The sequence below is a fragment of the Cariama cristata genome, unplaced genomic scaffold (genome assembly GCF_000690535.1).
Source record: "Cariama cristata isolate BGI_N322 unplaced genomic scaffold, ASM69053v1 scaffold90, whole genome shotgun sequence".
Taxonomy (NCBI): Eukaryota; Metazoa; Chordata; class Aves; order Cariamiformes; family Cariamidae; genus Cariama; species Cariama cristata.
The window spans coordinates 50,209-62,104 of record NW_009593833.1 but is presented as its reverse complement, the minus strand read 5'-3'; the positions used below and the strand labels follow the sequence as shown (position 1 = coordinate 62,104).

The 11,896-nt window shown below is 39.2% G+C and overlaps 1 protein-coding gene across 1 annotated transcript; it reads left to right on the top strand.

The window, feature by feature from the left end:
* Positions 1-224: 224 nt before the first annotated feature.
* Positions 225-11,541, top strand: SLC6A19 (solute carrier family 6 (neutral amino acid transporter), member 19; the record flags this gene model as incomplete). Its single annotated transcript, XM_009695583.1, has 9 exons — positions 225-440; positions 1,203-1,313; positions 2,088-2,200; positions 4,501-4,629; positions 6,097-6,253; positions 6,861-7,065; positions 7,628-7,787; positions 9,920-10,082; positions 11,305-11,541. Coding segments are annotated over 9 exons (1,464 nt in total), but the record flags the coding sequence as incomplete, so codon positions are not given.
* Between the last annotated feature and the right edge of the window lie 355 nt (positions 11,542-11,896).

Here is an 11,896-nt window from a genome sequence, read left to right as displayed (position 1 = left end):
AAGTGAGCTTCAAAGATTTTGTCTGCATGGTTGAATTACAGAAATAATAATAAAATCTGTATTAAAATTCCTGTTAAACAATTTTTTTTGAAATCACTCATTTTTTCATGAAAATAGCCTCTAACAATCTGAAATTCGCCAACAACAAATTCATTGGTATTCAGTAGTATAATTTAGAACACTGATGTTTATTATTTAACTTCCTTTTTTTGAAGTAAATAAAGGACATACAGAATGACAACCATTTTGTGGTTACAGATTACATAGAAGAGTGTGCCAAGAGCTCTCCTGTAGATTATTTCTGGTACAGAGAAACATTAAACATCTCCGCTTCCATTAACGATTCAGGCACTATACAGTGGTGGCTTTTGTTATGTTTAACATGCGCATGGGGTGTACTGTATGTGTGCACAATCAGAGGCATCGAAACAACAGGAAAGGTACTCTATTTTGGTTTTCTACGAGACAATATTCATTATGCTGTTGTGACTCCTTATTCATATAGACTTAATCATACTGCAGAAACTGCCTGTTTCTTCAGTAAAACCATGTCTAAAACTTCCTGTGTCATCACTGGGGCTGCTTTTTGAAGAAGGAAGCTGAATAAAATGAAATTTGATTTGATTTGATTTGATCTGATTTATGTGATTTTTGTGAGCAATTCAGCTTCCTTGTCCTTATAGGTCCTAGTAAAACATTCTTTAGGTATTACCACCTTAACATTAATATTAACCTTTAATGCAGGATCAAGAAACTTTTTGCTATGGCCATTCTCTTCAAAACATACATGTACAGATTTATTTGGGTTTGTGCTAGCCCTTAATATTATTTCCTCAAAAGAGTGACCAACGTTCTGCTGCCCAGCAAAGCCCTGAGAGCCCATCCTTGCATCGGCAGCATCAACCTGATCTCAGGGTGTAGATTATTTTTTATGCTGCTTTTGAATGATCTGAGTTGAATTTCAACAATGTCAATTTGTCTTAAATAGAGCACTGTAACTGTAAAAATGTTTATTATCAAAATGTACTGCATATACTGTTTCTCTTAAACATAGTTTTCTGTCGTATTTTAACTGTGACTCACTTGAAACTTGCCATTAGTCACAGTATCTTGTTTATTCCTGTCTTTTCTTCCCTGCAGTGCTATTTTTAGTCAAGTGTTCTGTTTTATTTAAGTGTTTTATTTACGTGCTTCTTGTGCAGGCCGTGTATGTCACATCAACTCTTCCATACCTTGTGCTTACCATTTTTCTAATCCGTGGCTTGACGCTGAAAGGATCAACGAGTGGAATTGTGTATCTCTTCACCCCTAATGTAAGTCATGGTGTGGATCGTCCCTTAATGAAACACCACGTAGTTCTCTCTGTAATTAACAACCAATTGAAAATTATTCCCCTATGTTTGTGCTTTTCTAAATATCCCTCAGACACCTTTAAAATCTTGATTCTAGGAGGTGAATCCTTTGCATTGGTTGTAAAAAGTATACATATATACACACATTCTCTCTCTCTCTCCCCCTCTCTCCACCTCCCATCAAAATCTATTACAAAAAAATGAAAGGATCATCACAGAGCAGTGCAATGGGGTTGCCATAAGGGGGGTTGCTTTCTTTTTCTGCATTCTAGTTAAGGACAAACCTAACTTTAAAGCACAAATTGTGCAGTTGGGAGTAGAACCCATCTAATCAGCATGGCTATATGGACAAAAGACCAAAGAGAATGCTTTAACTACACAATAGTTTTTAAACAAAATTAAAAGGGGTTTCATTTTCCATGAGAAAACTTCTGAATAGTCATTATTAATGATAAATAATAAATACCTTTTCTGGAAACAGTCATGGCAACTGTCAGCTGTGGAAAGTACTTTGTTTATCGATTTTCAAAATACTTGTATACAACCTGCAGATAGGTTTTCTTTTTGAAAATAAAAGTAAGTTTGACAAAAGTATTGACCTATTTGTTCACATTCTTCAAAAATGGTGAGTTCTCCATGGTTAATGTTCTTGTTTTAATTGCTGTTTTAAATCCCTCGTATTCTGTCTAAATAGCAATGTTGCATATCCTTAAAGCTGTATGTCTGATGCCTCAGGTTACCGAGCTGGCTAACCCAGTGACGTGGCTGGATGCAGGTGCTCAGGTGTTTTACTCTTTCTCCCTAGCCTTTGGAGGCCTCATTTCATTCTCCAGTTACAACTCTGTTCAGTAAGTAGCCAGGCAAAAGCCAAATTTTATATTAATATTTCATTCTTTCAAATGAAACATGTCCACTTTTGCCCTATCATTATGCTACTTGGGACCAGGACACCATCCCCCCAGCCATGGAGGGGACATCACCTCTGACTGATCCTAGCTCTCCCGAGCCAAGATTTCAGGTCCCAGTGCTGGCTGACTTTGTGTAGAAAGATGTGGTGGCACAGCCTAGAAAGAAGGGGACTGGTTGCCCACCACCAGCTGATGAGCAGGAGCTTCCTTTGCAAGAGGGCTCGTTGCACGGTGATGCCCTTTGTCTCCGCACTGTCGGAGCTGGGTGATGTACACACATTTCAAAGCAATTCACAGACCACAGCTTAAATCTTTAGCTTAGAGGTGAGATGATATGTCAAGAACTTTTGAAATTGAAATTCAATTCCTTTCTTTATATATGTAATGGGGCCCAGGAAGAGATGTAGTATGAACTCCCATCAGCCAGAGACTGACCCAGTCTGCAAATTACGACACGATGCTTTATTCTGCACTTTTCCTCACAAAATACTGGAGCAACCACCAATGTCTCTTGGTGCCTTCCATCCCTTCAGCACCGTCCTCTTGAAAGACAAACTGTGTAGCATTCTCTGAACCTATTATTTTTGATAAACATCTCCAAATTAAGTTTTGGATTTCTGGTTTGGTCATGCATTCAGAAATCTATGTTTTGGGTTTGGCTCAGGTTTAACCACACCACACCACGCCACACCACACCAGCATTTCAGTCACTGGATGCAATTCCATGCCACCAGTCTTGATTTCAGATGTTTTTCAAAAGATCATCTGGAACTTTTGGTGCCTGCGGGTCTCGGTGCGAGGTGACAAGCCCCGCTTCAGGTCCAAGTCAATGTCCCACAACCACGGGGACCAGGGCTGAGAGTGTTCTGCAGCTTCCCAAAAGACACAAAGAAAAGGAGCAGTGTCCTCCTGCTTTTCCAACACAGAGGGCTTTGGAACCAGACCATGCTCCTTCAATTCGCAATCATTCATGACTTAAGGAGGAAATGGCAGAAAGTCATGAAATTCCTGTGGAGATATAACAAAAAATCCCAAGCAGATTTGGCAATGTTACACTGTGATGTTGGGCCACCTGCAGTCCAGCACCAGCTGGGAGTATAAACATCTCAGGAAATACCATGGGGTTTCAATGCCATCAGGGATTCGCTCATTCATAACAAGGAGGAGCCTAAGCATCTTCCTTTCTCTGAAAGGAAGAAATATTTTTATCAAGTCTGTGATTGAGAATTTCATGTTACAGTGAAAAAAAATGACATGAGAGTACAGCAAGGAATTTCTATTCAATGCCCTCCACCCAGCAGAGACCTATCTGCAATGCTATCCATGAGGAAAGGTCATAGTGTCACAGGTCTCGGCTGGAAAGGCTTGTCTTTCCTCTCCTCTCGAAGGTGAGTGGAAAATTAAATATGACAACATTAAGTTAATCTCAATAGTCCTCTCTTGCCCAAGAGAAATACGATATCTACAGCTTTACAGACTTCTCATAAAACTATTAACTAATTTAATATTGATTCTTTATCTTCTCCCTCAGATGAAAGTCTGTTTCTGGCTCTGCAATTTTTTCATCTTAGCGTAGATACACTGCCAAGAAGTGCCTGCAGCAGAGAAGTCTCTACAAAGCAGTCTAATTTTCACAAGGGAACAGCTTCTCTGTCCAACCTTAGCAGCATAACATTCCATCATATTTCCAAAACTTGAGGACGTTTTGAACCATCTTTTGGCCAACAGTCAAACAAAAATGTTCCCAAGTGCTCTTGGCTACTGCAATTTCACCGTACCGAAATGCTGTGGAAACTGTTGTTCACTTTTCCTTTCTGACTGTCTGGGTTCAAACCCAATTCTTTCGCCTTGCAGCAGGCTACCCCAGCAGCTAAGACAGAGCCTGTGGCAATGAGCGTCTGCACACATGCATGCCGGGCATGGAAAGGAGACAGACTTTTTTGCCCCTCATGTTTTACTTTCCATGAACAAGGCATGGAAACAACTCAGACAGTTATTCCTTATGAATAGGATTATTTGAAGGGAAAAAAACCAAACCAAACCAAAACCATAGCTGTTACATTGCTTAAGGAACCAAGTTTTAATTCACTAAATGTACCTTTAACAGCTATACTCTTAGAGAGCATACTAATGTACCTATGCAACTGTAGACTACTTATTTGTTAGTCTTGGTAGCCAGTTTTTAGTATTTATTTTGGGAAAGTGTTTGAAATTCATGGTTTCTTCTCTTTGAATTGCAGCAATAACTGTGAGAAAGATGCTCTGATTATCTCAGTGATCAACGGTTTCACGTCCGTCTATGCAGCAACTGTCATATACTCCATCATTGGATTCAGAGCCACAGAAAGATATGATGACTGTTTTGACAAGTAAGCTATTGGAAAAAAAAACCCACAGAATATGCAAGTGTTTGTTTATCATTTCTGAGTAATTGCAGTGTTTGGCCCACATGGTATTGGACTGCTCATTACTTAAAAAAATTCAAATCATGTGGTATCAACCACATAGGACATGATAATTGTTTGAGCCACCTGATTTTCTGCATAAATTTTACATTATTCCTTGATCTTTCTGAAAAGAAACAAGGAAGAGGATATTCCATATTTTAACAGTTTTTGAAACAATTCTTTCAAATATAACTGCAGTTATTGTAACAATTTCTATTTACATAAAGGCTGATTCAGTTTGTGCTATCTTATTTCATTAAAACATGCTAGAATATCTATGGTTTTAGAGGTAAACATGAAAAATTAATCATTCGCAATAGTGCTATGAAACACCATGTTCTGAAGAAATGTATTTATTTAACTGCGTAGGGCAAAAGTTTCAATAAAACTAGTTCTGTGAAAAACTGGATTTTACATCACCTATTAAAAAAAAAGGAAAAGGATATTAGACTGCTGCAGCTACATCTACTAAGGCTGATGTCAAATCCTCAAAGGTCTCCTGATGTTCTTGGCCAAACTATGGAGTTCTGCCTTGGCGAACACCTGCAATAATCGACTGAAAGCACTGCCCATTTTAAGCAAGGTCCCAGTGGCCAGGCAGTTCTGACAGTTCTGCAGAGTCCTGGCCACAGCTGGGTCACACCGTAGGCACCACTCTGCATACATACATTGGGGAATCACCCAAATGAGTACATTAAATTCTTCCCATTTTAATTGATTAGACAAAGCTCCATCAACCACTGGAAAACGGTCTAGAAACTTTGCCAAAAAAAAAAAATAATAAATGCAGAATTCACAATAATTGATACCTACTGAGCTGACATATGGCATGAATGTAATATTCCCTAGTCCTTGTGTCAGCTCTGTATTTAGGTTGCCTCCTGGAGAGCTTAAATGCTTAGTTATCATCAGAGGCACCTAATTTTACCAGAGCAGTTCAGACTCCCTTCTAACCGGGGTTGCCCGACCCTGTGGGTTCCAGTGAAGTTCCTGCACATTCAGCTGTAAAAGTGCATGATACATAACTGCAGATGCACAACTTACACATTCCCAGAAGCTGCCCAGCCTGGGAACTGGTGCCCAGTCTGCAGTGCAAAGATGGGCACCCAACTTCTGCACAGGTCCCCAGAGTGTCCATCCATTTAGCTGTCATCCGTGCCATGAAAGACAGTATTGGACTCACCTTGGAAGAAAAAAGAAAGAACTGCACATGCAGAAAACTGCTGGACTTCCCAATTTCAAAATCTAATCTCGAGCAACAGAAATGTTGCTTCCTTCGTATGTTTATAAAAGACTTCGTGCTCTTAATAACTTGTTTGATGGTGAAAATGAATCCTGAAGATGCTTACAAACAAATAATTTCAAATGTCTTGTATTTCACTTTTTCAGAAATATTCTTACTCTGATGAATGCATTTGATTTGCCAGAGGGTAATGTAACCCAAGATAACTTTGAACAAATGCAGGAGCTATGTAACATGACTGATCCAACAATTTTTGCTAGCCTGAAGTTTGAATCCTGTAATCTGGAAAGTTTCCTGAATGACGTAAGTTTAACAACCTGACTCATATTGATACCATAAATATGGTAGGAATGCATAGCAATGTTTTAATTTCCTAATGCTTTTTCTTACAAGGTTATTGGTTTTTTTATATTTCCACTGATTGACTGCAATTGGCTTGAAATGCCCTTGGACTGAAGAAATACTTTTTTTTACCCCATTTTGCTTTTGAAGAGATAAACTGTTTAATTCCTCTGAAAAGTACTGGCAGTCTCTCAGATTAGTAGCTAAACCCACAAGTGTGGTAGGCTGGCCTCATGTAGCTGGCACATGTGTCACAACACAGAAAGAATGGACCTTGACACCAGGGTGAAAAAAGTTACAAGAAGAATTAAATGAGTGCATCTTTTTTTTTTGGTTAAAAAGGTGGTGAATCACAGATTAAAACAGGTGTCCATAAAATTCCATGAAATAGAATTGGTATTATAATTACAGTAAATATATTGCTGCATTAGGACGTCTTTATGGAAACAAAAAGCATAAGTATTGTGGTATGGTGTAGTGTACACCAAGTCTAGTCAACATCAATGTAAATTGAAGTGCTGCCCGATGTTAATGAATCTAATTTTGGAGCTTCTGAAATCTTCCACAGGGAGTTGAAGGAACTGGTCTAGCCTTTATTGTCTTCACTGAAGCTATCACCAAAATGCCTGTCTCACCTTTGTGGTCCATTCTCTTCTTCATCATGCTCTTCTGCTTGGGTTTGTCGTCTATGTTTGGAAATATGGAAGGTGTGCTTGTACCTTTACAAGATCTTAAGATGATACCCCCCAAAGTGCCTAAGGAACTTGTTACTGGTAAGTGCTTTTTAAGAGACAAGTGACTGCCCCCCTTCCGAAGGAATAGCTTGTATGCTGAAAAATCAACCCACCACCCATCTACTTTCTGACCTATCATGGTCCTAAGACTCCTTGATAACCTACTGAAGGTTTTCTCATGTCCCCCAACGGGGCAGCTCCTCTGAGGTTCCTCCAGAGCCTGCGGCCAGCTGCTCACCCCATGACTTGCCCGTCAGCTCGCTCATGGCGATGATCATCTCCCCCATTGGGAAGCTGGAGGACTCAAGCCCTTCACCCAGGCAGGATTTCTCTCAGTGCCATATTGTCCCACCAACTAGGAGGAGGAGGACCTGTTTTCTCTCCTCAGACTTCTCCGTTTTGCTTGCAGCATCTCCCACCTGTGCAATGTTAGGAGAGTTTTGCCACTTTACCTGCATAGAGGCAGGCCTTCTCAGGGCACCATTAAAAATAAAGCATTAAAAGTTACTTATAAAGCTTTCTAGCTACTGGGAAAATATCTTACTTCTTTTTCTTTAGCTTTCTTTGCCTAAATGTGCTGTTGTTTTGGTTTTTTCCACAGGTCTCATTTGTCTGGGGTCTTACTTGATAGCTTTTATTTTTGTGCTGAAGTCTGGTAATTACTGGCTGGCTCTATTTGACAGTTTTGCTGGCTCTATTCCCTTGCTAATAATTGCATTTTTTGAGATGTTTTCAGTCGTCTACATTTATGGAATAGACAGGTATGGAATACAAGTTAAACATTACTAGAAACTAGTACATAAATTGATTAGTTGTATAGCTGCAACCTTGCTACATCTCCGTGTGTAGAATTTCTGTTATAGAAATCACTGAAATTATGCAACTGTAGTTTAGGGTTGCTTATACGATTTAAGTTTCTAAAATAGTTCTCAACAAAAAGAAAAAATGCTTCTTAAGAGTGCAGTGGGGATTTTTACTTGTACATGAAAGCTTTCCACTCTGTTAATACATTGTAATAGATAATGCTCTATAACAACTAGCTAAAATAAACACAACCCTAAGATATTGCAAGAAAATATTAAGCATTAGCAAGTGTCCTAGAATATAATAATATGAGTGCAAATAGTTTGTTTTTAAAGTGGGCATCAGAATGTACATATTTGCAACAGTTACATAAGTGCCGCTATAGATCATTTACATTTTAAATATTGAGACATTTACAATAAATCTTCTTCAGGATAATTGCATTAAATAGTTAATTAGCAGAAGCAAAGTACAAGCACATTGGCACTGAGCTGAAAGTTTAAAATGGAAGTCTATCTCAGGAGTATTTAAAGTGAATATTAAATGATACTGTCCATAGCAGGGGTTTCCAGGCAGGCTGCAGATAATTGTTTTATAGCAGGATGAAAATCCAAGGCTACTGAGATACGTTCTTAGCTGATAGATTCAGGACTTTATCAGTTGTAGCAGTAAGGAATTATCCTAACAACTTTCTAGAGATGTAATAAAGCAAATTTTACCATCTTTCTGTTCATAATTAATACGTAAGAAATATGAAAAAAGAGTGAGGGACTTCCCTCATCCATAGGTTTTCTCGAACCTGTGCCAGACCCTTCAGCTGTGCTGCTCCTGGCGATGGGGTGAATGCCCTTGAGGCCCATCTTCCCATACGTAGAGTTTTATGTTACCTGAAGAGGCATGAATCAACTTAGGTGAATTAAACAAGCAGAGGGAGTACCCTGGAGAAAGAAGGCTTGTTTTAATTTGTTAAGGACAGAAAAGTCTGTGTTGATCACTTTTCCTTCCCTTTAAAATTTCAGAAGACTTTCAAAGTCAAATTAAGACTATTCTGAGGGCACAAACATGGGGTGAGGTCATAGAGTGTTGGGAATTGATTCAGAAAAGAGCTTCACACCAAACTTTCACGTTCCTGGCCAGTACACATCGCTGTAGTCCTTTTTGCGTAAAGAGCTTATCAGGGCTGCCCAAAGGTGATGTTATCTGCTCCAGATGAGTTTCTGAGAAAGGGTCATTGTTAAAAAGATGGCTCTCCTGCCTGAAGGAGAACTGCGTGTTATCCACGACACTCACATGAACTACAGCCGGACACGCTCTGTGGCAGGGACGTGGGGTTCCATATAATTTTAAGAATATTACCTAGATCTTAGAAGTTAAGGATAAAAAGATAAAATAAATTTACATAGTAATTGAGACTCAGCTGAATTCTGTGTGGTGTTTGTAGCTGCAGAACCAACTGAATAGCCCTCTCAGATTTATCCCCATAGGATACGCAGGAAAGCCAGACAAGAGGACTAACAACAGAAGCCCCAAACTTCCAAAATAACTGTTTTTGAAGCAGTGTATGCACATGGTGCTGCATCATATGTAGAGGTCATAAATCGGTTCAGGACTGACACAAGACAGTATCACTCTCTGCAGGGACTGTTTCTTCTCAAGGAGACATTTTTGCCCCACTGTCCACTGCATGCTCCGTGAATAACCCAAATAACACTTTTTTAGGTGTTCTTCATAATATGTAAACTTAAATATTGTTTCAGTACTCAGCCTGAGAAAATTGGTAGAAATCCAAATTAAGCAAACATTATGCATAGAATTTAATTTTTAAAATTACTCCAATTTGCTTTTGCTCTTTTTCAAAATTGTATCATTCCTTTTAATTTATGCAGCTCCGAGGTGCTTACCAAAAAATCATGAAGCAGTACTGCAATATGTTATAGGGAAAAGTCCATCTGCATTGACTATTTCACGTATGCTTCATAGACTTCTTGAAGAAAGTACATTCCCCAAAATAATTTTCCTGATTTACTTTGAGAACTGTGAGTTAAAAACCAGTTTTTTACTGTCTTGAACTTTCTGCTTCTGTTTCTAGGTTTAACAAGGATATTGAATTCATGATTGGACACAAGCCAAATATTTTCTGGCAGGTTACCTGGAGATTTATCAGTCCTCTCATTATGTTAGTTATCTTCTTCTTTTATTTTGTGGTGAAAGTCAATGAAGAACTGCTCTACAGCGTTTGGGACCCTAGCTATGTAAGTATATAAAACTAAAATACTTATTTAGAATTATTTTATGTATTCTTCTTTAATGCAAGAGTCATAGTCAGCTATATTCATCGCCCATCTGAAACAGTTTTCTGGTAAAAACTTACTATAACACATAAAGTAATAATAAAAAGTAACACTTGGAAAAATAAGTCCTAAATTTGGCTGTGATGCCTGCAATTGGTATATAGAGACACCTGAGAAGCTTTTCCGAAGTGGACAAAACCAGAACACTAGTCCAGTTGTCGGGCAAGACTGAAACAGTTCCCCAATAGGGGTTACAGAAGAGCTGGAAATGTCACAACCTTTCTGCGTTGACAAAGGACCAAATCTGTGAAACCATTTTGATATTGCATTTGTTTCTGTGTGCATTTAAAATCACAGAACTGCAGTAGTGCTGGTTACTCATCACTGACAGAAGAAATTAATATTAATTCATTTTAATCTCCCGATTCCTTCTTTCCTCTTCCAAATGTACATATATGATTCAAATTATAGTTGCAGCAAGAAGTTACCTGCTTTTCCTTTCCTCCCCTTGCAGAATAAAAAGCCTTATGTGGCACAGAGAAGGGCATATTAGAAAAAATGTGGGTCCCATCACTTTCGCCATCACCCCATCTCTTCCCCAGCTCTCTAGCTCTGTTTTTTGTTCTCTGGCCTTATACCAGTCACCATCCTTAAAGCAGAAATGGTCATACAGCACACTTAATTTGTAAAGACGATTTTTTGTTTTCATAAGACAGAAAGAGAGAGAAAGGAAGATGGGGAAATGGGATGGCTTGCTTCTCTCCTCCTTGACAATCTCACTTCCTTCTTAATGATGTTTCAGCCCTCCTGCCCGCTCTGATTTAGGCCTTCCCACCCAAAGGCTGTTTGGCCACCAAGCCCTGATGGCCTGTGAGCCCCCCGGCCCCGCACTCCTTTGTGCCCAGGAAGCGCGCCAGGAGCAGTCCCACCAGTCTCCCTTCCTGCCTCTTGCTTCTTTCACGCCATCTTCTTTCCATCGCTTTTAAGTAAAAAATAAGTCCAAAACCAGCTGAGACTGGAGACCCTTGAACTGGAAACTGCTGTGGAATTGGCAAATTATTGTGCCATTGTGGCTAGCTACTGTTCTGATTACATTTTTGATCTGTTGAATTATTGAATGTGTGCATGTTCCCAGGTATTTTCTCCTCACGACTTACTACAACTTGATTGTTTGCTTTTTCAGGCGGCGTTCCCCAAAACACAGAAGACTGAATATCCCAATTGGGTGTATGCTATTATTGTAGTGCTCGCTGGAGTGCCTAGTTTGGCCATCCCTGTTTTTGCCATCTACAAAGCCATCAGAAATTGCTATCAGAAAAAAAATGATCGTGCAGGCCTTATGATCTCGACATCTGAGACTTCTGTTAATGGAAACTTAAAGTATTCAGCATAAAACCATTTAAAAAATGTGGAAGAATGCTTTGTCAGTGAGAAAAGTAAAAATACTTTTTTTAGAGAATCCAGAGTTAATTTTATTTTCATAAAAGGATAACTATGTGTTGTTTCCAGGTAAACATTTGTTTGCTTAACAATGCAATGCACTGTGAAGAGTTAATGGCTTGGATCCTGGAAGCAAAACAGCAACATTTGCAAGTGGTCGGGGCACCAGGCCAAATAATTTGTCCTCCTTCTGGTTTTGAAGCCAAGTTCTTTGAAACTGGCTTGCAGTTCTCTGTTTGGGTATGCACGGCGCTTGACATGCCATAAGTGACTCTTCCATGTGCAATTATTCTGGTTGAGCGGCCGATAAGAAGGGTAACTTAATACTGACTTCT